A 27,813-nucleotide genomic window follows, 5' to 3' on the forward strand; every position below is an offset into this window, starting at 1 on the left:
TCGGCGGGGCTGCGTGCGCTCTTTCCACGCGCGTCCGGACCTCGGGGCTGCAGCGGGGGCCGGGCCCGAGCGGAGCCGAGCCGGGCCGCGCGGGGCCGGGCGGTCACCCACGGCGGAGCGCGCGCGCACGGGTAGGAAGGCGGGGAGCCGGCGCCCTGCAGCCGGGGAGGCGCGGGGATTTGCCCCGCCTGGCTCGTGGCGATGGCAGGGTGGGAAAAGTGGGGCAGGGGGTGTCCAGGCGAGACCCCATCTCCTGTCTCCCGCCCAGGCGGGCGCAGAGCCGGGTCGCCGGGGGTGCTCAGGTCCCCGGCTTCCGACGTGCGGCACACGGGGGCGGGGGGGGGGGGCTGGTGTTGGGGATGGGGGAGAATGCATCCCGGGGTGCGCGGGCCGGGGCGAGTCCCCGAGGCTGCCCTGTGGCCAGACCCGGGGGCTGGCCCGGAGTTGCCTGTTACCACACACTCCCCCCAAAACCAGGGAACCTTTGCAACTTCGGGGATCCTGGAGTTGCAGATACTGGCGATCGCAGAGGCCAAGTGGCTGGCGGGGGGGGGGGGGGGGGGGGCAGCCACGAGTCCGGCTCACCCCTCCTGTCCTTCCTGCAGTCTCTCCGGGGCCTCACCCGCCCCTAGAGGGCTTGTTGCCTGCCACCTGCCAGGGTCCCCAGGCTGTCACCGGAGCGCGCTTCCCGCCTGGGGGTGCTGGCGGTGCGGAGCCCCGGGAATCCACGCTTAGACCAGGAAAAGAAATAACTACAAGAATCGATATTGGTGCCAAATGAATGAGTGCAGGCGCTGATAAATGTGCTAGGGTGGATTTTGCCGAATTTGGCTTTTGTGTGCTCCGTTTTATCCCCGTAAGCGGAATCATTTTTGCACTTTAAGAGCATTTAGGGCTGGGAATGGGGCTTAGTGGTAGAGTACTTGCCTAGCATGTAGGAAGCCCTGGGTTCGATTCCCCAGCACCAACATAAACAGAAAAGGCCGGAAGTGGTGCTGTGGCTCAAATGGTAGGGTGCTAGCCTTGAGCAAAAAAGCTCAGGGACAGTACTCACCCTGGGTTCAAGTGTCAGAACTGGCAAAAAGAAAAAGAAGAATTCTAGAGCCTTAGAATTTCACATACATTGCTTGTCCTGTGCACAGTGACATGAGTGCACACACACACCCCTGTAGTGTGTGCAGACAAAACACACACATGTACACTGCCAGGCTTGAGCAAGTGTGCGCACTGTAGAACTTGCACCTGGTGGAGCTTTCCTAAGCAGGAAAAGGCTGGCTCGGGTTTAATATAGGACAAGATTTTTGTTCATTTTTGTGCTGGTACTGGGGTTTGAATTCAGGTCCTGGGCACTGTCTTTTTACTCTAGGCTGGCATTCTGCCGCTAGAGCCACAGTTTCCACTTCCATCTTTGGGTGATTAATTGGAGAAAACAATTTCATGGGCTTTCCTGCCCCAACTGGATTCAAAACTCAATCCTCAGATCACAGCCTCCTGACTTGCTAGGATTACAGATGTGAGCCTGGCTGGAATGGCATTCTAAAAAGGATTTTCTTGATTGGTTTCAAACAAGAAGCCTGACTCCTTTGGTGCTGAACTCCCTGTTTTCAATAACTGTAGCAGTCTTTTTCATTGTCTTCTCTTCTTTTTATTTGCCTCCAGAAACAAGTGGTTCCTGAACTTCTGGCAGGGATGGGCACTTTCTATTCTGTGCGTGTGAGTTGCATGGCTGGTGTGCGGCCTGTAATGTTCTCTGGGGTGTCCCACCACCTCTGGGATGCTGTGTATCTCTCACTGCTGCTGCCACAGCACTGGGGCTGGGGGTGGGAGGAGGTGGTAGGTGGGCGGGAGGGTCGGGTCGGGTCGGGCCCAGCCCCTCCTACCCTAACACATGGCCTTCCCATCAGCTGGAGATGCTGCTGCTTCTGTTCTTGCCTCTGCTGCTTACAGCTACACCAGGGTCAAAGGTGAGTGCAATTCCGCTCAGCCCCAATCCAGGAGGACCCTGGTAGAGGGGAGCAAGGCCAGGCCAGGATGCTGTGGGAGGCGGGCTGGAGCCCATTCCTGCTGAATGGGTGGCAGTAACATTCCCCGGAGGGGCAAGGCCAGAAAGATGCCACCAGGAGTTGGCACTTCAGAGCTTCCCACTACACTCTCCTTTCAAAAGGGTGTGGGTACGGTCCTTCCTGCCCTAGCTAATGCTGGGGAGCCCCTCCTCAGAGGAAAGGCAAGTGAGGGCCAGGTGCAGGGCGAGATGCCCACAGCCCAGATACCAGCTGCCTGACCTCAGCTGGGCTATATAGGCCAAAGTGTTGCTGGCCCATCATTTCCTTTCTCTGGGGTTAGTCCTGCACAGGGCTAGCCAGCAGAGCCTTCCAACCAGATAGATGGGAAAATCGGGCACTTCTGTTGTCCCGCCGCTAGGCTGTGTGGCTATTGAACCCTTGAAATGTGGCTAGTGCAGTTGAGGAAGTTTGAAAGTTGACTTCATTGTAACTTAGTCACGGGTGCTAGTGGCTTCCTTGCTAGGGCAGAGAGTGGATCCAGGAAATCAACTGGTCATCAAGTGGAGTTTCATTCAAAGGGGCCCAAGGGGCAGGGTTTCCTGCAGAGAGCACCTGGGTGCTCAGGACCTACAGTTTGTCCTTTATCTCTTTTTGCTCAAGGTCAGCGCTTGACTACTTGTGCCATAGCTTCACCACCCTTTTTTGCTGGTTGATTGGAATAAGACTCTCACAGACTTTCCTGCCTGGGTTGTCTTGAAACAGTGATCCTCCGATCTCAGCCTCCTGAGCAGTTAGGATTACAGGTGTGAGCCACTGGTGCCAGGCTGCAGAGAATATTCCAGATGGCTCCTTCTGGGAGGAGAGGGTCTGCCGAGTTGGGTACCTAACATACTAGAGGGCACAGAGGCAGACAGGCCCGGTCCCTGGAGAGACAGTGGGGGTGATACCCTGTCCACCTCCTGTGTGGCAGGCAGAAGGGAGAGAGAGACCACCCCTGAGGAAGGATTCAGACTATTTGCAGTTTGGGGGAGTCTGGAGGTGGTGCAGAATCTGTGAAATGTGAGTGGAGGGTGAGAAGAACAGGCAAAGTTGAATGCACGCTGGGCAGTCCTCCAGGAGCTCAGGGTCCATCACCAGCCACAGGGTGAGCCGCAGGAGAACTACAGCCATCTTCTTCATGACCTTCCACCACCTGCCAGCTCCCAGGTCACCTTTACCTCTGCTACCCTACGGCCCTTGCTCTTGAGGTGCCATCCTCTGAGGCCTTCCATGTGCTGGTGCCCAGCTGCATGTATACCAACGCCCGGGTGGATGGGGCACTGACCTAAAGCCATTCCATAACTGTTTCTGGGAGTTAGAATGCCCAGCCCGCAGGTCATCGTGGTGCAGGGAATGAAGACTTACGACAGGGTTAGGTACCTTTGCCCTTAGACACGGCCAGAGTCACCTCCTACCTCTTCCTCTCTCAGGGTGAGTCCCAGGGGGACCCCAGCCTGGCTTCCTCCTCCCTCACCCCTCTCCCTTCCTGGTAGGGTGCGGCCCATTGCCCCAGTCAGCGGATTCCCCCCGGGAATGCTGAGCACCTTCTCAGGGGCCCTCTGTGACACAGGTTTTCTTTGAGAGGATGAATGATTCGAGGTAATTAAAGGTGGTGGCAGCGAGGTCCAACCCTGGGTCGTTTCCTCGCCCCTGCTCTGTCTCTCTCCTCCGTGTCCCATGTCCCATGTTCCGTGGGCAGCAGACTGCTGTGGGAGCTCCTCGTGGAGCCGGAGGAGGCATGGGTGGGATGCAGAGAGCAGAGGAGACAGGCAAGGACAGGCCTGGGCCGGGCCGGGCACCACACTGCTGCCACAGCAGCTCGTGCGCGCGTAATTACAAGGAACAAAATGTGCTGGCTCTGCTCGTGATCGGACGACATGTTTCCTGCAGAGACATGGGGTGCCGGGAGAGCCTTAGGCTCACCCAGATGAGTCCAGATAGGGTTCCTCTGTAAGTGTGCGGGCGGCCCAGTGCACGTGTGCACACCCCATAGGTGCCAGGCACACCAAGTGGAAGAATGTGAGGCGTTTCCCCATGGGCCCAGCCCCAGGACAGCTATGTGCTCCCGCCATTTTTCCTCTCATCCCAATGGCCTGAGGTGGCTCTGTGGCCAGGGCACCCCTCCTGGCCTTGGGAAGGGCAGACTGGGGAAGGCAGCATAAGGGGACAGCAGCCCACAGGGAGGGAAAGGGGGGGGGGTGTCCTGAATTCTTGTCATGCGCTGATGAGGCTTGGTGTCTGGTGTGGGGGAGAAGCGAGCAGAAGCCCACCCTAGTCACCCACCATGTTATCACTGTCTTTTTTTGCATTATATTTTTAAAAAATTGTGATCAAAGGCCAGGCACTGGTGGTGCACACCTGTAATCCTGTCTACTCAGGTGGCTGAGATCTGAGGATCCTGGTTCAAAGCCATTAGTGACTGGAAAGTCTGTGAGACTCTTATGTCCAGTAACTACAAGCAAACTGGAAGTAGCACTGTGGCTCAAAGTGGTAGAGTGCTACCCTTGAGCCATAAAGCTTAGGGACAGCCCTCAAGCCCATGACCAACAACAAAAATTGTCACTATAAAAGTGATGTGTAGAGAGTTACCATTGCATATGTCAGATAATGAGTATATTTCTTTTTGGACAATGTCACCTTTTCCTTTGCTGTCTCTATTTTTCCCTCCCATCCCACCTACAAGTTGTATACTCATTTTCAACATAGTATCTAGTGAGTATCGCTGCTGTACTTGTTCACCCTTTGACCCTCCATTTCTGTGCTACGCTTGCTCCTCAAAGATAAACACGACAAAAAGAAAAGAGGAAAAAACCTCATTTTCATTTTCTGGTGTTCATTTAGACACATATTACATTATATGATCAGGGGCACTGAGGCATTGAGCCTTTGTGTTCCTCCGGTAAGAGTATCCTCTTTTGGTCTCACTGTGTGTGAATGCCTAGAGTCCTATATGATTTGTCCTTGTGTATTTTAGATCTAGCTTCCACATATGAGAGACAACATGTGCCATTTGTCTCTGAGCTTGGCTTAGCTCATTTAACATGATTTAGTTTAGGTCCACTCATTTCCCTGCAAATGGCATATTATTTTTAGTAAAATGCCATTGTGTATAAGTACCTTCTTTTTTAAATTTTTAATCCATTCATCTATCATAGGGCATCTGGGTTGTTGCAATCCCTGCCTTTTGAAAACAAGAGACTAGGTCCAATCAGTTTTCATGTCACTAAGAGCTGGCATTGATATGTTGTTCTCTGGTTTGGGAAGCTTGGGATTGGGTCCTTGTAGAGCTGAAGGAGTTACACATGAAAGGTGAGACCTTTGGCCTGGCTACTTCTTCCTTCTTGGCTTTGTGTTTAGTTCAGCAAGTTTAGTGCAGTTTGTACTGCCTCAGGTAACTGGAGGTAACTGGAGAGCTAGACTCACTGCAGCAGGGCTCCGGGGGCCCGGTCCCGGGAAGAGAAGAGCTTGCTCCTCCCTCCCACTGCATTAATACTAGCTTTCTCTAATGAGTGCCAGTGGCTTTTCCCCCCTACAGATTCTTATGTGGCAACACTGTAAAATAAAGTCCCTTGCTAGAAATGGCACATGCTTTTAATCCATTGTCTGTCAACATTGCGAAATCAAGTCAAACCCCTGCATAGGGGCTTCCTCTATCTGCCTCATTGTGTGTGTGTGTGTGTGTGTGTGTGTGTGTGTGTGTGTGTGTGTGTGTGTGTACCGGTCCTGTGTCTTGAACTCAGGGCCTGTACATTGTCCCTGAACTATTTGTCAAGGCTAGTGCTGTGCCACTTGAGCTACAGCTCCACTTCCAGCTTTTTAGTGCCTAATTGGAGGTGAGTCTTGCAATCTTTACTGCCCTGGCTGGCTTTGAGCCTCAAATCCTCAGAGCTAAGCCACCTGAGTAGCTAGGATTCCAGGTGTGAGCCACCGCACTAGTTGGCTCATTTTGCAATGAGCCTATTGGCATGCCTGACAGTGTCGGTATGTCCTGGAGTGACAGTTCTAGAAGAGAGACTCCAGATCTGGTGTGGGGGCCCCTATGAGGGCTTGCTTGTGTCTTCTCCAGGCTTCCCAGGTGAGGCGGCAGAGTGACGGCTGGGGTGCCTGGGGCGAGTGGAGCCCCTGCAGCAGGACCTGTGGAGGGGGCGTCAGGTTCCGGGAGCGCCCCTGCTACTCCCAGAGGTACGGAAGACAACAAGGCCAGCTGGCTTCTGGCTCGTGGGGGGCTGGGGTCCTGGGCCACCAGGGACTGATTGGTTCTGGAAGCAGCAGTAGTGGAATACAGGAAAGCAAAGCCAGCCTGCGTCCCGGGCTCCTGCTGCAGCACCGGGCAGGCCGTCCATTTGTGCTGTTAATGAAGCCTGTTCAGCCAGCCATTCCTGAGGCCTGTGATTTCTCTGCTGTCCGCGCTGGTCAAGCAGATTCTCCAGAAGTGTTTAACTTTGTGCTCTGCATTCTGATGGGTCCTCAGAGGGATGGCTGCCGGCACTGGGTGATGGGTGTGTGTGTGTGTGTGTGTGTGTGTGTGTGTGTGTGTGTGTGTGTGTATGTGTGTGTGTGAACTCTGTTTCTGAGGATTTTAGGTTTGAAGCCACCTCGGGCACGAAAGTCGGTGAAACGATTATCTCCAATTACTCACCAAAAAGCTGGAAATGGGGCTGTGGCTCAAGTGGCAGAGTGCTAGACTTGAGAGAGAGAGAGAGAGAGAGAGAGAGAGAGAGAGAGAGAAAGAGAGAGAGAGAGAGAGAGAGAGAACAAACCTCAGGGACAGTGCCCAGGCCCTGAGTTCAAACCCTGTACTGGAAGAAAAAAGAGGAGGTGGGAGGAGGGGGGAAGAGGGGGGAGGAGGGGAGAGGAGGAGGGGAAGGAGGGGAGAGGAGGAGGAAGAGGAGGAGGGAAGGGGAGGGGAGGGGGAGGGGGAGGAGGAGGAGTCAGGCTAAACATAGGGCTAATTCCACCCCCCACATCCCCCACACCCCCACCTCCCCCAAGGAATTTATGGGTGGCTCCACACCCCTCACCTGACCTCCACTTTGGCTCAGCTTTGCCCACCATGGAGCCCCCCCCCCCCAGCCTCTGGCCCTGCAGGGAGGGGATGTTAGGGTCTTCCCAGTGTTCTCACCCTACAGGAGAGATGGAGGTGCCAGCTGCGTGGGCCCGGCCCGGAGCCATCAAATCTGCCGCACAGAAGTAAAGGCTTCCCCTCCCGGGCCCCCCACTTCCCTGGGCCCCTTCCTTGCCTGCACCCTGGATTGGCCTTGGTGGCTGCTTCTCCAGTAGCCCATCCTCCCTCCCCCAGGGCCGCACATGAGATCCCTGGGGCTCAGATCCCCTCCTGGGGCTTGCAGGGGCAGAGGGCTGAGGCGGGGGGATCCCCGGGGCGGGCTCCTGGATGGGGAAGGCTGGGGTCAGGCAGGACCCTGCCCGGGCGCAGATACTGGGGACTCATATTTGGGTTCCATGGCGCAGAGCTGTCCCCATGGCACGCGGGACTTCCGGGCCCAGCAATGCGCAGACTTGGACGGCATGGAGTTCCAGGGGCAGCGGTACCGGTGGTTGCCCTACTACGGGGGTGAGTGCCCGCCTGGCGGCTGTGCCCACGCACCCCATTGTCACCAGGTCACCTAAGTCCTGCAGAGCCACCAGGGCCGCCAGCACGTGCCCGTCTGTGGACATGCGCTCACGCATGCCAACGTGGGCAGGTGGCACAGTGTGGCGCCTCCACCCACTGCAGCCCTGGCTGTGTTGGGGAGGCCAGGAATGGCGGTGCAAACTGCAGGAGGGCCTGCAAGGGGCTCTGGCCAGGAGAATCCCACTTCTCATCTGTGCCGAGGACCGGCCGAGGAGCAGGGTGGAGGGCATTTCTGAAGAGATACAGCTGGGAAAAACCACCTGCATATAGAGAGACCTGGAATCCTAGCCACTCAGAAGTCTGAGACCTGAGGATCAAGGTTCAAAGCCAGCCTGAGTGGAAAAGTCCATGACACTCTTATATCTGATTACTCAGCAAAAAGTTGGAAGTGGTGCTGTGGTTCAAGAGGTATAGTGCTAACCTTGAGCAAAAGAAGCTCAGGGACAGTGCCCAGGCCCTGAGTTCAAGCTCCAGGACTAGAAGAAATAAAAGTTTATACCTATCCCTTGAATGATTGACTTCCAGATGAAGGATTAAAAAAAGATTAACTGAGGCTGTCTGCATTGTGGATATGATTATGATTTATCCTGTTAATCCTTTGGGGTTAAACAGTGTATATATAATATAGATATAATATAGGTATTAAATATAACAGCCCTTAACAGGGCTATAGCTCAGCAGTAGATTGCTTGCAAGTGGGAGGTTCTGGGTTCCAATTCCTAGCACCAAAACACACACTAAAAATAGTCAGCTGGCTGGGCTGGGGATATGGCCTAGTGGCAAGGGTGCTTGCCTCGTGTACATGAGGCCCCGGGTTCAATTCCCCAGCACTACATATACAGAAAATGGCCAGAAGGGGCGCTGTGGCTCAAGTGGCAGAGTGCTAGCCTTGAGCAAAAAGAAGCCAGGGACAGTGCTCAGGCCCTGAGTCCAAGCCCCAGGACTGGGCAAAAAAAATAATAATAATAAAAATAAATAGTCAGCTGGGTGCTGGTGGCTCAAGCCTGTAATCTCAGCTACTCAGGTGGCTGAGATCTGAGGATCGGCAGACCAGGCAGAAAAGGCTCTGTGAGACTCGTATCTCCAATTTACCACTCAAAACCGGAAGTGGTGGCATAGCTCGAGGTAGAGCACGAGCCTTGAGCACAGAGAGGCTCAGGAATAGCACCCAGGCCCTGAGTTGATGCCCTGCAACCTACAAAGAAAGAAACAACAACAAAAAAAACAGAAATTCCTAAGCTTGTAAGTGGCACACATCTGTCATCCTGGCTATTCAAAAGACTAAGGCAGAAGGATCACTTGTGCAGGAGTTCAAGGCCAACCTCTTTTATAGGATCTCTTTGTTAGCAGATCATCTCACCCTTTTGCACATTATCATCTTTTTTTTTTTTTTGGCTTGTCCTGGGCCTTGAACTCAGGGCCTGAGCACTGTCTCTGGCTTTGTTTTGCTCAAGGCTTCTCTACATATATCTATGCATTTGTAATTTAGGTCGCAATTGTCATCTTTCATCTTCCGATTGAAGTGAAGTCTTCATAATCATTTTTTTGATGTCACAGGTAGCATGCACGATGCTTCGATAATTTAGAGTGGCATATTCTTAACATTTTTGAGCTTGTTACTATAAATGAGAATAGCTTTTCCCTTATTTGGGACTAACTTTGATTTGGCTCTCTGGAGATGTAGCTGATTCGTGGAGAATGTCCCCGCCCCCCCATGAGGGTGGGGTTCTGTGCTAGCAGGGGAGGGGTGCAAGAACTTGTTCTCCCAGCCATGCCAGTGCTTCCCCCCCTGTCTGTGCTTCCCTGCTGTGGGGTCAGGCCCCGAGTGGGGGAATCTCAGCTTTCCTCTCTTGCCCACTCCAGCCCCAAACCAGTGTGAACTGAACTGCATCCCCAAGGGAGAGAACTTCTACTACAGGCACCGGGAGGCGGTGGTAGACGGCACGCCCTGTGAGCCGGGCAAGCGGGACATCTGTGTGGAAGGCACCTGCCGGGTGAGTCTGTGCCTCCCCTACCTCTCCTGGTGGTGGGCTTCGGACAGGTGTCTCCAGAGGGCCAGGGGGGTGTCAGGAGCTTGATGACCTCTCAGGTTACAAGGTCACCAGGCCTAACTCCTAGAGTCTATGACAGATGCCCTGTGGACCGGGCCCCTCCCCCCCACCTTTGCCCTTTTATTTTTGGTCAGTCACGGGAATTGAACTCAGGGCCTGGATGCGGTCCCTGAACTTTTTTACTCAGTTTGAGCCACAGTTCCTCTTATGGTTTTCTGGTGGTTAATTGGAGATAAATGTCTCAATAAATGTCTCATGAACATTTATCCTGCCTGGGCTGGCTTTGAACCATGAGGATTATAGGCATGAGACACCAGTGCCCAGCTTTACCTTTACCTTTTGAGAGCTCAAACTTTATTAAAAAAACAAAACAAAATAAACCTCTGGGTGGCATGTTATAGGGACCCAACTAAAACTGACTTCAGCAAGACCGAAACTACCACAACAGGGTGCTCCAGCGATGCTGCTAGAAGCTTGTCTCCCCGCAGTTTGCTTTACCGTGCCCGGTCAGAGCCAGGTTTGGGCTAGTTCCTCCCCTGCAGCGTGCTGGGGTGGCAGACCCAGGCACCAGCCCGGCAGCTCCCAGGGCAGGGCCTGGCTCCCAGGGGCTCCTGGGTTGGCCTCTGACCTGGCTTGGCCTGTAGGTTACCTGATCCCTTTTCTTAGGAAGGAAAATAAGCCACTGTTTTCCCCAAACGCATGTTTGGGGCCTCCAGAGGAAGATGGGGGCGGATACTAGAACCCCGATTGCGTGCTGGGCGAGCGGGCTGTCTGCCCCCCTGGCTTGCTGCTGGAACCCAGGCATGCCGGCGTCGCCCTGTGCTCTCTCTCATCGTGCCCTCACCTCTCCCCTTCCCCTTCCCGCCAGGTTGTCGGCTGTGACCACAAGCTAGACTCGCTCAAGCAGGAGGACAAGTGCCTGCGGTGCGGCGGGGACGGCTCTTCCTGCTACCCCGTCACAGGCACCTTTGATGCAGATGACCTCAGTAGAGGTGGGGCGCAGTGGGGGCCGCACAGTTCAGAGTGGGGGGGCATCTGCCTGCCTCCTGCTCATCTGTCTCCTTTTATTGGGAGGGGGCAAGTTGACCAGCCCTCGTGGCACCCAGTAGGGGCATTGGCTGGGATCCCATGTGGCAGCTCCCCCGTGGTGGGGGGTGGACCCCTGGGGGACCCCTGTCCACTTGTCTGATCTGGCATGACCACCGCTGGGCGCCCCTCCCTTCTCTCCCTCCCCACCCCACCCTCTCACCAACCCCCCTCCCCCCCCCCCCCCCGCCCCGGGGCTGTTGTAAAATTCTCCTCAGCCAGCAGCACCGGGCCCCAAGCCTCCTCACTCGCTTTTGTGCTGTGTGGCTTAGAGTCTGGGGGTGACTCCTGCCCTTGGTTTGATGAGGGGGAGGCATGGGGCCACTCTGCACCCCCCCTGTATCTCTGTCCCCTTATCAGGCTACAACCAGATTTTCATCATTCCGGCCGGGGCCACCAGCATCCGAATTGAGGAGGCAGCTGCCAGCAGGAATTTCCTGGGTGAGGATGGGGGCTGGGGGCTGGGTTGGGGGCCAAGAGCCCCCCACCTCCCCCCCTGCTGACTCGACAGCCACCCTCCTCTGCACGCAGCGGTGAGGAGTCTTGGCGGGGATTACTACCTCAATGGGCACTGGAGCATCGAGGAGGCCCAGGCTCTGCCGGTGGCCAGCACGGTGCTGCACTATGAGCGGGGCTCCGAAGGGGATCTGGTCCCGGAGCGGCTCCTGGCCCAGGGCCCCACCTCCGAGCCGCTTATCATTGAGGTGAGCAGGCTGGGGAGGGTGCGGGGGGGAGGGGATGTCCTGGGTGGGTGGGTAGGGTCCCCCAACACTCTGAGGGTCACCTGAGTGGAGACCTTGCTGTGCAGCTCATCAGCCAAGAACGCAACCCGGGCGTGCACTATGAGTACTACCTGCCGCTGGGCCGCCGGGGGCCCCGCCCAGCCTTCAGCTGGAGCCACGGCTCCTGGACCGACTGCAGCGCCCAGTGCGGAGGAGGTGAGGGACCCCTGCCCAGGGCAGCCCCCTGGGGAGATGGATGGTGGGGGTGGGGTGGGGCCACCTCCTAGGGACCCCCCACCTGAAGACTAGGAAGGCATCTCCTAGGCCAAGAGCCCCCGTGGAGTGGAGTCCAGGAACCAGGCATGAAGTCCCTTGCTGCTACCCACACCTCACTCTCTGAACCTCTGCTTCCTCCTGTATAAATTGGGGGTAATAGCTTGGTGTCCGTGGCTCACCCCTGTAGTCCTAGCTGCTCAGGAGGTTGAGATCTAAGGATGGCGGTTCAAAGACAACTTGGGCAGGAAAGTCCAGGAGACTTTTTAATTTTGTTTTTTATGTCAGTTGTGGAGCTTGAACATGGGGCCCGGGTGCTGTCCCTGAGCTCTTTTTCTCAAGGCTAGTGCTCTGTCACTTTGAGCCACAGCTCCACTTTCAGTTTTCTGGTGGTTAATTGGAGATAAGAATCTCACCAATTTTCCTGCTCTGACTGGCTTTGAACTTCAATCCTCAGACCTCAGCCTCCTGAATAGCTAGAATCATAGGTATGAGCCACCAACCAGCTTCCAGAGTCCAGGAGACGATTTCCAGTTAACTACCAAAAAACAAGAAGAGGAGCTGTGGCCAAGTGATAGAGTATTAAAGTTGAGCACAAAAGCTCAGGGGCAGTGCTCAGGTCCTAAGTTCACACCCAACACACACACCCACACACCCACACACATACACACACAGTGGGGACATGATGGCACCTCTCTCAGAAGCCTGCCTGAGACTTCATCGGGATGAGCCCAGGGCGGAGTCCAGAATGGTGGCTGGCCCAGATTGCATTTAGACAGCGCTGTCTGATTGGCTGTCCGCTGCCACCGGCAGGTCACCAGTCCCGCCTTGTGTTCTGCACCATGGACAATGAGGTCTACCCTGACCACATGTGCCAGCGCCAGCCTCGGCCAGCTGACCGACGCCCCTGCAACCTTCACCGGTGCCCGCAGACCAAGCGGTGAGGCCTTGCCAGTCCCTTCCGCTCCTGGTGGGTGGAAGGGAAAAAAAGTCTATGCTGTTTCAGGCACAGACACCGAAGAGGTCAAGGAGCACAGCTCTTCCCAGCCATGGCTGCCACAAGTGGCAGCTGTCACCAACGGGGCCAATAAAAGAACCTGAGGTCCAGGGTTGGGCCCACACCATGCTCAGAATGCCCAGATTGGTGGCAGGAGGGTTGGGGACAGTATCAGAGGTCCCTGTCTGAGCCAGCAAGAGGCTGAGCCAGGGCTCTGGCCAAAGAGCCTGTTGGCATTGGTGATGCCTTTATCCATGCCTAAAGGGTGTCTTACCTGCACCCGCCTGGAGTGTGGCGCAATGGGTCCTCCAGAAGTGTCGCATCCAAGGTGGGGTCTGTCGAGAAAAGGGCCTGGCTGGGGTGATAAGATGTGGTGAGCAGGAAAGAGGAGGGTGTTTGGGCTAGAAGAGGAGCAACCATCGGGCTTGGAGTTGTAAGGCCCCTGCAGACAGCAGTGATAGTGGCCTCTGTGCAGAGCTCCTTAGCCCATCAGTGCAGGCCTGGGGTTCAGAGGGTTGGTAGGCTGGGGCTGGGGGGTGGTTCTTCTGTCTCCTCCTTATCTGATCCCCTCTTTTTGCCAGATGGAAGACAGGGCCCTGGGCTCCTTGCTCAGCCTCCTGTGGGGGTGGCTCCCAGACCCGCTCTGTCTACTGTGTCTCCTCCGATGGGGCTGGTGGCCAGGAGGCCATGGACGAGGCCCACTGCGCAGGCCTGCCCGGGAAGCCCCCCTCTACCCAGGCTTGCAACCTGCACCGCTGTGCCACCTGGAGAGCGGAGCCCTGGGGAGAGGTGAGGCTTCCGGCAGGAGCTCCCCACCCAGGCTGGGCTGCCGATCAAGAATGGGGCCCGGGGCCTGGGCAGTCGCTGGCAGGCTGTCCTGGGAGCCGTGGGCAAGGCTGGGACCACACAGGCTCTGAACACTGTCTCAGGGTCTTTTCCTTTCTCTAAGACTGGGAGCTGGGTGCAAGGGCTTTCCCTTGGTCTGGAGAAGCAGCTAAAGGTAGTTTTGGGGGTGAGGGAAGGGCTGAAATGTCTGAGGCTGGAGATTGCTCCTGGTACCTACAAATAAAGTAGGATGTAAAAAGTGCTGCTGCACCCCCCCCCCCCCCACTCTGGTATCAGCCACCATGATTAAGCTGGGTGACTTCCCGAAAGTGGCTCAGCCTCTCTGGGCCCAGGAGTGAGCGGCGGGTGGTGAGGCATTGTCTGCATGTGCCAGGCTGGTGGGCCTCCGGCTGCCTTGCCCGTGTGATTCCTCGGGGCTGGGACAAGCTCCTGCTGACAGCCGCTTCTCGGTTCTCCCAGTGCTCTGTCACCTGTGGCGCTGGCGTCAGGAGGAGGAGGGTCACTTGCAGGAGCGCCCAGGGGTCTGTGCTCCAGGCCGTGGCGTGCGCCCTGGAGAACCGGCCGCCCCTCAGTGAGCCTTGCGTGCGGGAGGCCTGTCCCGTCCACGATCAGGCCTGGCATGTGGGCCCCTGGAGTCCGGTGAGTGCTCGTCCCCCCCACACGGGCCTGCCCACCCTGTCCCCCGCCCCCCCCCCCCCAGCCTCAGTGCTCTCTCTTCTTCCCCTCGGGCCCCAGTGCTCCAAGAGCTGCGGCTCAGGCATGCGGAGGCGACAGGTCGTGTGCGCCCGTGGGCCGCCCGGCCACTGCGGGAACCGGCAGCAGCCCAAGCCTGCGGAGGTGGAGCCCTGCCACAGTCGCCCCTGCGGCCACACTCAGGGTGAGGCCAGGGACGGGGTGGGGTGCTCTCGCCCACTTCCGGCCAGTGGGCTTCCTGCCCGGGATACCCCAGCCCCCTGCTTGCTTTCCCCATCCTGTCTTCGCCATTGCAAAGCCCACCCTCTCCTCCATCACCAGCACCCCTCCCTGCATGGCATCCTCTCTGCTTTGTCCTGGCTTCCTTGTGCTGCTGTGGTTGTACCATGGCATCTTAGGCCCCTGATCTCCTTAGTCTGGGATTTGTACCTGAGGCCCGCTACCACTTGACCCATGCCCCCAGATGTAGTTCGCGTTGATTTTTGTTACAGATAAGGTCTTATGTTTCTGGACTGATTTTCCTACCTGTTCCTCTCGCACAGCTGGGATTAGAGGCAGGCACGGGCACATCTGGCTTCTCTGTTGGGATAGGGGGATCTCACTATTTTTTAATTTCTGTACTGGAGTTGCCTTGAACCAGGATCCTTTACCATCTCACCTCCCGGGTAGATGGGATTATAGGTATGTGCTATACTCCTGATCCCTTCAGCCTGTCCCAGAAGTAGGCTCCCAGCAATTGTTTGCTGAAGGAGTGACTGAGTCCCAGGAGAAGGAAGTTCCCCAGGAAAGACTAGCTTTCCTACTATCCCCGCCCCCTCTTCCTGCTTCCCTTCATCTCCACTGCTCTGGGAAAAGAGGTCTCCCAGGCAGGAAGACCTGCAGGAGGAAGGACGCAGAGGCTGGCCTTTGCTTGGGGTATAGGCATGACACAGAGGAAGGGTGGGGTATTGCTGAGGAGGAGGGAGGAGGGAGGGAGGCTCCTCTCTTGGAAGTGCAGTGATGGAGCCTCTGAGCTGTGCCACTTTGAGGTTGGTATCAACCGGATTCCAATGGAGCTGGGGGCAGGGTCACTAAGACAGTGCTTCTCACAGCCGATCTCCACGACTGCCCAGGGCATGGCCCCAGGGCAGCATCTCTCCCCTCTATTTGCCCACCCTGTCCATTGGTCACGATCAAAGGGGTTGCCCAGGTTTGTGTGACTCAATGCAGGCATAGTATGGAGGCCCAGGGCTGGCACTCTACCACTTGAGCCACAGCTTCACCTCAGGTTTGTTGTTTTTTGTTATTGTTGTGTTTGTTTTTGCTAGATAACTGGAGATAAGAGTCTTACAGACTTTCCTGCTCAGGGTGGCTTTGAACCATGATCCTTGGATCTGAGCCTCTCTGAGTAGCTAGGATTACAGACATGCACCACCCCAAGGCCTGCTAATATTTTGTTGTTTTTGCTTTTTATGTGTGTGTGGTGACACTGGGACTTGAACCTAGGCAGGGGATGGAGGGGATCTACCACTTGTGCCATGCCCTCAGCCCTTTTTGCTTTAGTTATTTTTCAGGTAGGATGTCTCTTTTTGCCTAAGGCCAGCCTCAGAACTGGGGTCTCCCCACCGACACCGACCTTGTAGCTGGTACACCCCCACCTTGCCTAGCTATTTGTTGAGATGGAGATCTCATTACCTTTTTTGCCCAGGCTGGCCTTAAGCCCCGATCCCCTCTCCACTCTCTGCTTCCTGGGGAGCTGGGGTGACAGCTATGAGGCAGCGTGCTGGCCAGCCCTCGTGCTTCTACAGCGCATGCTCCACCACTAAGCCACACACCCAGCCCCTGTTCAGTCCAATGGAAAGAAGTCTGTTATCGTTTTTGCTTTATTCTGGGTTGTTAATTTTATCTCTGGTCCTTCCTTTTCTCTGGCTGTTCCCCCCGCCCCCCCGCACCTGTCACCCTGGTTCCTGCAGAGGTCCCCAGTGTGCAGAACACACATTCCCGCCCCAGGGACCCCCGGATGCCTTTAGGCCCTCGGGTGGCCCCTTCCTCAGGTAGGAAGCTGGGCTTTGCCTCCCAAGCAGAGCCCTGTCACCCTGTGTCTGGGTGGGTGGAGGGTCTCCATCGGGGGTGCTGGTGGCCGAGGGTCTATGGAACCGGAGAGCAGTGGTCCCAGTGTGGACACTGGACGTGGGGTGGGAGGACTAAGGTGGGCTTATCATCCTGCCTTTCCCTTTCTAGACCCTAGAGACCAGCAGTGGGCTGCTCAGGAACGACCCTGGGCCCGGAGTAACCCCAGGAGAGATCAGGGGGCCCACGTGTCACCTCCAGGCCCAGCCCGCTCTCCACACCAGCTACCCCCAAGGTCCAGCTCAGGGCCTGGAGACTGCAGACACAGCCCCCATGGGTGCTGCCCCGATGGGCGCTCTGTGTCTCTTGGGCCACAGTGGCAAGGCTGTCCTGGGGCTGGTGCCTCATGTCAACAGAGCAGGTGGGTTGGGACAGCCCAGCAGGGGAGAGAAGGGTGGTGGGCAGCGCCATGGTGGGCAGTAGGCCAGCATCGCTGCCTAGGAAGGGGGATGGGCTTTGCAGAGCTCAGGGTGTGGACTCCTGAGGGTTAGTCTCTGAGCTCCCCTGATGTGTGATCTTGAGGCTTGACTCCCCCTTATCTAGGGCAGCTGTCAAGGACAATCTGGACAAGGGCAAGCTGGACAAAAGATAACTAGTTTCCCCAAATCTCTGAACCCCCTCTGCCCTAGACTTGTGGAGAGAGGCTGAGTGATGACTCCTTACCTAGTGCCCTCCCCCGTAGCTCTTCCAAGGCCTGTCTGGATGGGGGTGATTGTTTACCAGTTCAGTCACAGACCAGCTGTGTGCTTAGTGACTTGGATCATGGTTTCCACATCTGAGAACTGGAAACCAGCATGGCCACTGGGTGGGGCTGTGAGGATGAACCTAAGCTACAGGAGCCAGCCCAGAGGTTCTGCGACCTCTCCTCCCTCCCACCCACCATTTCAACACCTGCTTGGTGGAAGAAAGGTACACGATGGAGCCCTCCTTTCTGGCCCGTCTCCCATCTGCGGTTGTGTTTGAACTGGTTCCGATGAATCCCCCTTGTTGGTTGAGGGGTTCTCTGTGTGACTCAAGTATTTCTCAATCGCCGTGGCCCTCACTGGAAGTGACTGGGTGGCCGTGGAGGAGGGCACAGGCCGGGACAGGCAGGGCGTTGCATCCTGAGCAGCAGTGCTCGCTGTCTTGAGAGCCAGGGGCCTCCCCTGCTCAGTTCCCCCTGCAGGCAGCGCAGAGTCCTGGTTTGCCATGCTAGCCAGCAAAAGGGCAGGATCGGGGCCGGCAGTGAGACAAGGCTGCATGCTGTCTGTCTAGGTATGGATGCTGTCCCGATGGGGTGTCTGCGGCTGAGGGGCCCCAGCAAGCTGGCTGTGGCAGGTCTTACAGCAGGGGCAACACTGGGAGCAGGCCAGGGACCCAAGCAGGAGCCGCCATGGTAAGGATGTGGCGGAGGGTGCTGAGGGTCACATGATCAGTGCGGCCGGGCCTTGGTGGGGGGAGGGCAGCGTCTGCCGGTGGCCTGGGGCGCCCTCTGCAGGGCACACAGGGTTCGGACATGGCCTTTGGTCCACACTTTTGGCCTCTCATCTCCCCCTAGGATGGGGTTGTGCACTTCAGACTCACCGTTCTGTCCCTTCCCACCAGGAAGCATTGGGTCCCCACAAGAGACAGACTTTTTCCTAACTCCTCAATTCTATACTTTCCCCTCCAGCCCCCCAAAGCCCACCGGCCCCAGGCCGAGCAGAGCGAGCCCATGGAGTGCCGGGGTTCTGTGTTTGGCTGTTGCTATGACGACGTGGCCTCTGCCTCCGGCCCGCTTGGAGAAGGCTGTGTGGGCCAGCCCGATTACCGTGAGTGGCCTGCTCCCACTGGGTCCCCAGCTACCACCTAAAGCCCCTGGGGCTGGATGGAACACAGGGTGATCATTGGCAAGCTACCAGGGACCAGTCTTGGGGATGTTCAAAGCCGACAGGCTGGTGGTCAGGGCTCTGTGGAGGTTGCCGTTGTCTTGTCTGAATGTGGACAGATGGGGCAGGCTGGCAGGAGGGCTGTTAGAATAGGCAGGCTGGAAGCCGGTGCACAGGCCCAAGGAGAGCGAGGCAGTGAGGTCAGCTTTGGCTGTGGGTGGAAGGGGGGCTTCTAGGCACCTGGTTCTGTCCTTCTGGGGGCTCGGTACTGTGGATGCGGGTGGCTGGAAGTGGCTCTGCTCCCCAGGGCAGGCAGAGATGCAGCTGTGTCCTAACGCGTGGGAAATGAGTGGCCTGTATAGGTCTGAGGCGCAGGGGCATGGAGGTGCAACTTTATCACCGGCCACTTGGGTGACATGGCCCACTTCTGCCTCCAGCCTACCCAGTGCGGTGTCTGCTGCCCAGCGCCCACGGCTCCTGTACGGACTGGACTGCCCGCTGGTACTTCGTCCCAGCCGTGGGTCGGTGCAACCGCTTCTGGTTTGGCGGTTGTCATGGTAACGCCAATAACTTCTTCTCAGAGGAGGAGTGTATGAGCAGCTGTCCGGTCCAGCCTGGGCCCCATCATCCCCAGCCTGGGGCCTCTGGCCAGAGCTCACATCTGGATGCGGGTGGCCATTCCCGAGGCCAGCAGGAGACCAGCCGGCACCGAAGTGGGGACACAATCCCAAGACTTGTCTCCCCTTCTGGTGACCCTTGGCAGGGGGAACGAGAGCTTGGGCCAGGGGAAGCCCCTCGCACCCCCTCAGCCTTTGGACAACAGCCCTGGAGCCAGGAGCTTGGGCCTAGGGCTCCTGGATTGGGCAGGGATGTTGGACGGCCGGTGCCCCCCTCCCACAGCAACTCCAGGTGAGGCCGACCTTCCCCGGGAGGGGGCAGGGTGCCCGGGAGCTGAGCCTGTCAGAGCTAAACCGCCGCACTCAAAGCACCCCCCTTTCCTAGCTCCTGGTGGCACACAGCCCTGCCTGGGGGCCCTGCTGCCCTTGTCAGGGGTGGGTGGAGGTGCCTCCTAGACATGCTTGCAGAAGGGGATGTCCAGACTCCCCCTTAGCACGGCCAGGTGGTCCTGAGCCTGTCTCCTCTGGGCCGGGTCACTCCGCCTTTTCAGATGTGAAATGGTGATTGTGTTTCCCGCTCTGCCCATCTCCTAGGCTTAGTGTGGGTTCTGTTTCTGATTCTTTTATTCCTTCTATCCTTGGGTATGTGCCCACCTTAGTTCAGCCCGCACCCCCCAGTGGGTATGGCATGTGTAGTTCTCCCAGCATCCCCTACCCTGCCTGGGCTTGGTGCTGGGGCCAAGTCCTGCGTCTCTAGGCTTCTGGAGCTTGGCCTCCCACGGGAGTTGTAGGTCCCCTGAGGCCTATGGCCACCACCCATGGTGGTGGTGGTCTCTGATCCTAGCCTCACCCCCTCACGCAGGGCCTCACCTCTCACCTCTGCAGGACCAGCCTGGCCAGCTCAGAGCCGTCGCTGGTGCAGGCAGCTCTGGGGCAATTGGTGCAGCTCTTCTGTCCTGGCGATGCCTTCATGGACCCACAGGCTGAGTGGCAGAAAGATGGCCGGCCCATCTCCTCTGACAGGTGTGTGTAGTGGAGATGACCGCATCTCGAGTGAGGGAGGGTGTCCTCCCTGACTGGGAATGGGACGGAGGCAGGGCCTGAGGAAGGATTCAGCCTTGCCCTCGGAGCCCAGGCTCACAGCTCCCTTCCCCTCTGTTGAGGCACCGGCTGCAGGCTGATGGCTCCCTGGTCATCAGCCCCCTGCGGGCAGAGGATGCTGGTGTCTACAGCTGCGGCAGCCTCAGGCCGGGCCACGACCCCCAGAAGGTCCAGCTCAGGATCATAGGTGCGTCCCACACGTCCTCCGCCCGATGGCTCGGGTTCCTTCCCGTTCCTTCTCCCCACGACTCACACCTGGCTTCTCGGGACCTCACTGCAGGAGGCGACACGGCAGTGCCATCTGACCCTGAGCGGAGGCCCGTCCCTCGTCTCAGGGACCCGGTCCAGGGCTATCGACCTCCGGATTCCAGGCTAGGGGCAGATGCTGGGGGCCGCGGTGCGGTCCCCTCCTCCCAGCCATGGCCTGCGACCAGGTAACAACTCAGCCAGCTCACCCTGCTCTTAGGCTCTCACCAGCTTCTAGGGTCCTGGGTCCCAGTGAGAGGAGGGAAAGGTGTGTGCCATCACCAGATGCTGGGCCTGGCACGAACCCTGCCCTGAGTGCTGGGCCTCAAGGCGGAAGGGAAGCCCTGGCCTCTGAGCCATGGGGCTTAAGTGAGGGACCTTGGGTGCAGGACTCGCCATTGAGGAGGGCGACACCTACAGGTTGCTTCTGGAAGGAGGCCCGTGAGGAATGGTTGAGTTTATAGAGGGGGCAGGGGGTGGATGAGGGGCAGTCAAGAACAGGTGAAAGCACAAGGTGGGGACAGCACAGTGGCTTTGAGCTTTGGAGGTAGATTTAGGGATGGTGTTCCACACAGACTGAAGGAGTGAAGTTCAAAGCTACAACTGGCTGGGGAGGGAGATGGGGCCTTGTGCACACTGTGTTAATGGACGTGGGGCAGCGGACCAGGGCCCCTAATGGCGATGGGTGGCTTGTTTTGCAGGCTGCGTCTGGACCGGAATCAGCCAGGGGTGGTGGACGCCAGTCCAGGCCAGCGGATTGTGCTGACCTGTCGAGCCGAAGGCTTCCCGCCTCCCACCATTGAGTGGCAGAGGGATGGACAGCCCGTCTCCTCCCCCAGGTGCACGCAGCTCTCTCCTCCCCTCCCCGCTGCCTCCAGCCCCACCCAGGCCTGCAGAGGCTGGAGCAGGAGGCCTGGCTCTCGGGAGATGGAACTGGGAACACTGGACTCCTGGGCGGGCCGGCAATGGAATCCCTGGGCCTTTCCAGAATGGGTCAGGTAGACAGAAAGAAGAGACAAACACACCAAGACTGACATGAGGAGATGGAGTCAGCGTGGTTCTGGCTGAATCCTGGTGGCTGACATTTACTGGCCACACCTGGAGTGTGAGGCTTGTTTTCTAGTGTAATCTGCAGGAGCCACATGTAGGCTCATGCTGTTTCTAGTTTACACATAAAAGCTTGACTGAAGATCCTAAGTCATAGATAGGTACAACCATGTTTGGAGCCTATGTAAGTGATCACAAAGACTAGAAACCCAAAGTGGAATTATTTTCTATTAGAAAACTTGATTTCTTAGGCTTGAAAGCCACGTGTTAGGTGGGCCACCTGTATGTCATGCCTGTAATTATTCTAGAGGCTGGATTGCAGTTCAAGGCCAGACCTGGCAGGAAAGTCCAAGAGACTCCAAAGTACCCAACAAAAATCCATGCTGGAGGCATGGCTCACATGATAAGGTACCAGCTAAGCAAGCATGGTGAGCAAATGCTGGATGCTGATGCCAGAAAAAAAAAAAAAAGGAAATCAAAGTGTTTGCAGAAAAAAGGCGCAAGGGTCTGGGGCCCAGGAGCTCTTGGGCTATTCCTCCTCAAACAGTGGGCGCTGCTGTGCATCTCACCCCTGCCTCACCGCGCCTCCGGCCCCAGGCTGGTTCCCTTCGGACTAGAGTCAACTGACTGTGTTTGGTCCCTAGACACCAGCTGCAGCCTGATGGCTCGCTGGCCATCAGCCAAGTGGCAGTGGAAGATGGCGACTTCTATGCGTGCGTTGCTTTCAATGGACAGGACAGGGAGCAGCGCTGGGTCCAGCTCAGAGTGCTGGGTAAGGTGGCAGTTGTGAGCGGGGCCGATGGCCTTTGAGGTACCCTGTCTGGGCAGTGGTTGACTGTGCTGCCTCCTGTGCCCAGGGGAGCTGACGATCACGGGGCTGCCTCCTACTGTGACAGCGAGCGAGGGCGACACGGCCAGGCTGCAGTGCGTGGTGGTAGGAGACAGCGTGAACATTCGGTGGTCCAGGTACAGTGCTGGTCGGGGAAAGCCCCTCCCTGTCTGTGCTGGAAGCGTCATGACCCTTCCTGCCATTACAGCTCAGCTGTACACCACCCTGGCCTCCCCTTCCCTTCCTCTGCTCTCCCCGGCTCTGGGGAATGATGCTGTACACCTGGGTGAGGTGGGTCCCCTTTCCTTCTGCCATGTATGTCGCTGTCACCACTGCCTTCTCTGAGGCCCGGTGCCAGTGGCGGGGTTGCAGAGGCCTCGTCCTTCACCATGACGTTTTAGGATAGCTTACTTTTCCATTGGTTCCGCTACATTGGGTTTTGAGTTAGGGTCTCACCATGTAGCCCAGGCTGGCCTTGAACTCATGCTTCTCCTGCCTCAGCCTTCCAAGTGCTGTGCTTATAGGCAAGCCTGCACTCTGGTTTACTTTATTTATTATTTTTGCTATTTTTTTTACACTACACTTAAAAAAATATGTGAGTGTCCCTCAACTTTTTGCTTAAGGTTAGCACTCTACATTTGAGGCACAGTTCCGCCTCTGGCTTTTTGGTAATTAATTGGAGATGAATCTCATAGATTAGCCCAGGCAGGAAACTGTGATCCTCAGATCTCAGCCTCCTGAGTACCTAGGATTATAGGCATGAGCCACCAGTGGCACTAGAGTTTCTGAACCTCAGCATTACTGATATTTTGGACCAATTAAGTTTGGTTGTTTTGGTCCTCTGTATGTGGGACCTCTACCCACTGAATGCCAGTAATAAATTCCCTCTAGGTCATGAAATAGAAGATGCTTGCAGACACGACCAGATCTCACTTGCACTAACCACACAGCATGAGGGACTTCTGGGACCTTTTATCTCAGATGTTAATTTCTTGTTCACTCTTTATTCAGACTGTGGTTTTTGCCTCTCCTTCCTGGAGTGTGTGGGGCCTAGGCTAGCTTCTGGGATTCACTTGGGGCTCAGGATGCTCCAGGAAGGAGACAGCTGTGTCCCAGGATCTCCAGATGTGGCTTGCCCCGGTGCTGCCTCTGCACGGAGAAGGGCAGGCTGCTTGGCACCCAGGAGAGTGGAGGGAGGGAAGATAGAACCAGGGCTGGTGACTGCAGCTGAGCTGTAATGACTGAGGGGTAATGATGTTCCCAGAAGTAACAACAGTGGCCATTTTTGAAAAGGTTCTGGGATGGCAACAGTTGGGCATAGGAGGGGAGAAAAGGCTGGGCCATTGAATGTCAGCTGCCCTTGGTGTGACCTTGATGCCAGGGGCTTGGGTACTCAACTCCTACCCTTACAGAATGGCTGTCCATTTCGTCTCTACCTGGTTACTGCCCTATTCTCATTCTAGCCCCAGCTCCAAGAGACTGGAAGGCCATCTGCTGCCTGTTTGTCCTACTAGCACAGGACACAGTTTAGTCCTTACCTGACCTGTAGTGCACTGCTGACCATGACGTGCTCCCTTCCCTCTGCTCCCGGAAGTCCCAGTCAGGGGCGGGGTTTCAAGTGCTGACTGGTGCTGTCACCCTAGGACCTTACCTTTGGGGCTGATAACACAGCTGGGTCTCAAATCTGATGTCTCGTAGTATCTCACAGCCCCCCTCTCACCGAATCCAAATAGAATACAGTCGCCATTCACACCTCAGCCTCGGCTTGAGTCTCCCAGCTAGGCCAGCACCATCATACAGTAACTCCCACTTGAGTGCTTCCTCTCCTCCACCCCCACCCTCTGATCTTTACCCACATCCCTCAACCCCATCCCTGTGCACCGGGCAGCAGCCACTACCCTGGATGCACTTCCTCTAGAGTCCCCTCTCCCCCACAGCCCCCCACTCAATCCCTGCCTAGCTCAGACTCCCCACCAGCCCCAGTGCAGACTCCTGACCAGAGCCCAAGACCCTGCTGACAGGCTCCTGCCTCCCATGGGCACTTCTTGCTGTGGCTGGTACCTTCTGGAGCCCTTGTGTCTTCTCGCTGTTGGCCAGCTGTTGCCACAGCCTCTCTCACAAGAGCTGCTCCGGACCGCAGCACCCTCCCCAGTGTGTGGCGGCAGCGGGGCTTAGGACACGTGTTCTTCATCCAGCTCCTTGGCCAAGGAAAAGCCACAGTGGGATTCCTTTGTGGTTACTACAGCTCAGATCAGAGTGTGTGGTTTGGCCATGGTTTCTCTTATGTTTTGGCCCGTTCATCTTCTGTGGGGCAGGAAAGTCAGGGGAGCAAGGCTCTATTGGAGAATGGCCTTGATAACCTCCTCCCTCCATCTTCCCAGTCTCCTAGGGCCATACGACTCATGGTCCTGGAAGGCTCTCTCCGCATTCTCGCCCCTCCAGGAATGGGCTGCCAGTGCAGGCCGATGGCAACCGGGTACGCCAGTCCCCAGATGGCACACTGATGATCCACAACCTGCAGGCCAGGGACGAGGGCGCCTACACATGCAGCGCCTACAGAGGGAGCCAGGCAGCCAGCCGCAGCACCGAGGTGAAGGTGGTGCCGCCAGGTAGGGGGGCACGGGCCCCACGGTACTCGCTCCTTCCCCGTGGCTGGTTGTGGGTTCTGGGAAAGTGTCAGGGGTCACAGTCTAAGGGACTCCAATTCAAATCTTGGCTCACTCTGCTGCTAACTTCTGGCTGTCACTGTCCTGAACCTCACTTTCCTCCTTACAGTAGAGCTGCCCTGCCACCCAAGGATGGGGGTGCAGATAAAGGAAACAGTGCTCGTGCTTTGCAAGCTAGATGCTAGGCATTGTTAACAGACTTGTTGGTCTTATTTTGGAAGCCATAACTGGCTAGGCTTTCATTATAATGCTCAATGCAGCTAGACCACTGAAGTCTGTCCATTCTAACCCGGTGGAAAGACAGTCCTATGGCAATGGGAATGTAGCTCCTGCGAGGCCCTGGGTTCCATCCCCGGCACCACAAAAAATAAATACAAATAGCCTTTATTCTTAAAAACCAAGTAGTGAACGTATAATGATAATGTGCCTTTTTGATCTTTTGAGCATATATACAGCCCAAATCCTAGAAGGCAGGGGTTCTAATCACCCTTTCATCAATGAGACCCCCAGAGAGCTTACGCCAGAGGGGACTAGAACCCAAGTCTTTCAACTGCTCAGAATACTTTTTTTTTGTGTGGGGGGATGGTGTTGGGGCTTAGAGCTTCCAGTTCTCAGAATTTTTGCTGATACTACCACTTGACTCACACCTCTCTCTATATACATATATGTGAATGTACATATATATGCATACATTCATACAAATACATATATGAACATATATCTATAGTCTCACATTTTCTATGCTCAAATATGAATTTTATATAAACATGACTACATATATCATATACCCATATATATGCATATATACATTTATCAGTAATGTGATATTTTAACTTTGTGTTCTTGTTCTCTTGCTAATCTTTTTTTTTTTGCCAGTACTAGGGCCTCCTTCTCTTGCTTGGCATTTCTTTTTTTTTTTTTTGGCCAGTCCTGGGCCTTGGACTCAGGGCCTGAGCACTGTCCCTGGCTTCTTCCCGCTCAAGGCTAGCACTCTGCCACTTGAGCCACAGCGCCGCTTCTGGCCGTTTTCTGTATATGTGGTGCTGGGGAATCGAACCTAGGGCCTCGTGTATCCGAGGCAGGCACTCTTGCCACTAGGCTATATCCCCAGCCCTTGCTTGGCATTTCTGATCAAGGCTGGCACTCTTAACACTTGTGCCACAACTTCACTTCCAGCTTTCTGGTGGTTAATTGGAACTAAGAGTCACATAGACTTTCCTGCCTTGGCTGGTTCTGAACCTTGATCTTCAGGTCACAGTTTCCTGTGGGTTACAGGAGTGGGCCACCAGCACCTGGTTCTTAGTGAGTGTCATATTGTAGGATGGTACCACTATAGAAAAAAGGCTACCAAATGAAGGACACAAGGCTGAGACACTGTCGGTTATGGTGCAGTTTCACTGAGGGTAAATGGCAGGGAGTGCCCTGGGCCCAAGCAGTTCGCACAGACCTGCTCCAACCTTTGGAAGGGCGTGGGGCTTGGATGTGCCACTGTCCTTCCTGTCCGGTCTGCCTAGCTATTCAAGACAGAGCTGAAGTACCACACCAAGTGGGAATTAGCAGTTTGCATTTATAATTAGCTATAGATGTATCTACCAGGGAAAATAAATCAGAATCAGAAATTTGCTTGATAACAGGGTTGGTGGAGCCACTGCTGTGAAACCACAGCCACCACAGTGAAACTGTCTAATGAAACAGACACTCCTGCCTCCGCCAGGCCTCTCTTCTGCCCTCTGCTGGATGAATGTTGCCAAGTTTAGATATAGGCCCAAAGGGCAGATAACACAGCTTCTGCTGCCTCAAGTTTTACTTAGGGCTGATCCTTTTCAAGACTTAATATACACCAGAGTACAATCCAGAGGCAGAGGTAGCGGTCATATAGGCTCTTCAGATCTCCACTGTAGTGCAGGGAGTTAACTTGAAGAGATATGTAATCACCCAGTCAGTAAATTCTGGGTGTCTGGGAAGGGTTGTGCACTGGACAGAGGACACACGTAACAACTGGAGTACTGCTGCAAGCTGAAGGGAGGCCAGCAAACAGGTGGCAGCTGTATTTACTCCTAGGCTACACACCTGGCAGGTCAGTCTGTGCCACACAGAACTGCCTCACCCACATCTTTCTCCCTCATTGTTCTGCAGCACCAGCAGCCCAGCCCAGGGACCTGGGCACCGAGTGCATCGACCAGCCAGAGCTGGCGAACTGTGACTTGATCCTGCAGGCCCAGCTATGTGGCAACGAGTATTATTCCAGTTTCTGCTGTGCCAGCTGTTCCCGCCTCCAGCCGCATGCTCAGCCTGTCTGGCAGCAGGGATGAAGGCTAGATCCAGCCCTAGTTCTGAATAGTTCTCTAAGAGAAGATAGACTCAGCCCTTCCCGCCCCCTCACTGAATCTGTAACTGGCAAAGGAAGTCATCTTCTGGAGATACTGGACCTTTCAAAAACTCTCCCAGTGCTGAACTCAGCAGCCTCCCAGTGTCTGCTAATGACGTGGTCACAGGCTGCTGCTGAGATGTCAAGAGGGGGAATCTGTTTAGATAGGGACATTCTTTCCTTTATCCCTTTGCATTTCTGTTCCTACTACATGTTGAGGACCTATTATCTGAAATGCTTGGGACCAGAAGTGTTTCAGATCTTGGAATATTTGTAGCCCTTATCAATTGCACATCTCTAATTCAAATATATGAAATGCTCTGAAATCTGAAACACTTGAGTGCCATGTTAGCGCTCTAAAATGTGTAGACTTTGGGGCATTCTGGATTTCTGGTTAGGGATGTCACCCTGTACAAGGAACCCATTCACTGCATTTTAAAGCAAGCTGGGAAGCATGCAATGTTTTTAAAGTTCACACCTGCCTGACAAGGGAATGCCAATTCCTGGTGTGTGGGGAAGTATTCTGTGCGAGAGTTGAGAGCCGAGTGTCACGTAGGGTCAAGCAGCAGTCCATTGCTCTAGCCTCTCATCTTCCTAGGTAGTGCTACAGTCCGCTTCAAAGCCTGCTGATGTTATGAAAG

The 27,813-nt window shown here is 55.9% G+C and overlaps 1 protein-coding gene across 4 annotated transcripts; it reads left to right on the forward strand.

Moving 5' to 3' along the window:
* Papln (papilin, proteoglycan like sulfated glycoprotein) lies at positions 1-27,505 on the forward strand. 4 transcript variants are annotated; one of them, XM_048362237.1, is made up of 29 exons: positions 669-811; positions 1,660-1,713; positions 1,905-1,964; positions 6,109-6,224; positions 7,172-7,232; positions 7,512-7,614; positions 9,538-9,668; positions 10,594-10,717; positions 11,172-11,252; positions 11,343-11,515; positions 11,620-11,749; positions 12,620-12,746; positions 13,385-13,592; positions 14,109-14,288; positions 14,385-14,526; positions 16,295-16,375; positions 16,563-16,812; positions 17,706-17,826; positions 18,103-18,241; positions 18,736-18,991; positions 19,025-19,207; positions 19,801-19,938; positions 20,079-20,199; positions 20,293-20,450; positions 20,964-21,101; positions 21,954-22,081; positions 22,167-22,275; positions 24,581-24,747; positions 26,941-27,505. In XM_048362237.1, exons 1-29 carry the CDS (start codon positions 782-784, stop codon positions 27,114-27,116), a joined length of 3,885 nt encoding a protein of 1,294 aa, XP_048218194.1. In that variant the 5' UTR covers positions 669-781; the 3' UTR covers positions 27,117-27,505. The 4 variants fall into 4 exon arrangements, with proteins under 4 accessions (XP_048218195.1, XP_048218193.1, XP_048218196.1 ...); XM_048362238.1 differs by lacking the exon at positions 669-811 and adding an exon at positions 1-131 and having other exon boundaries at positions 18,736-19,207; positions 20,079-20,203; positions 20,297-20,450; XM_048362236.1 differs by having other exon boundaries at positions 665-811; positions 18,736-19,207; positions 20,079-20,203; positions 20,297-20,450.
* The last annotated feature ends 308 nt before the right edge of the window (positions 27,506-27,813 follow it).

The sequence above is a fragment of the Perognathus longimembris genome, chromosome 14, assembly GCF_023159225.1.
Source record: "Perognathus longimembris pacificus isolate PPM17 chromosome 14, ASM2315922v1, whole genome shotgun sequence".
NCBI lineage: Eukaryota > Metazoa > Chordata > Mammalia > Rodentia > Heteromyidae > Perognathus > Perognathus longimembris.

What these genes read in the sequence shown, in the direction of transcription:
- Papln (XM_048362236.1), top strand. Translation starts at nt 782, where the DNA reads ATGAGTGCAGGCGCTGATAAATGTGCTAGG. An exon ending in GTGGTTGCCCTACTACGGGG is followed by an intron (nt 7,615 to 9,537) that starts GTGAGTGCCCGC and finishes TGCCCACTCCAG; the next exon opens with CCCCAAACCAGTGTGAACTG. An exon ending in ATGTGGGCCCCTGGAGTCCG is followed by an intron (nt 14,289 to 14,384) that starts GTGAGTGCTCGT and finishes CTCGGGCCCCAG; the next exon opens with TGCTCCAAGAGCTGCGGCTC.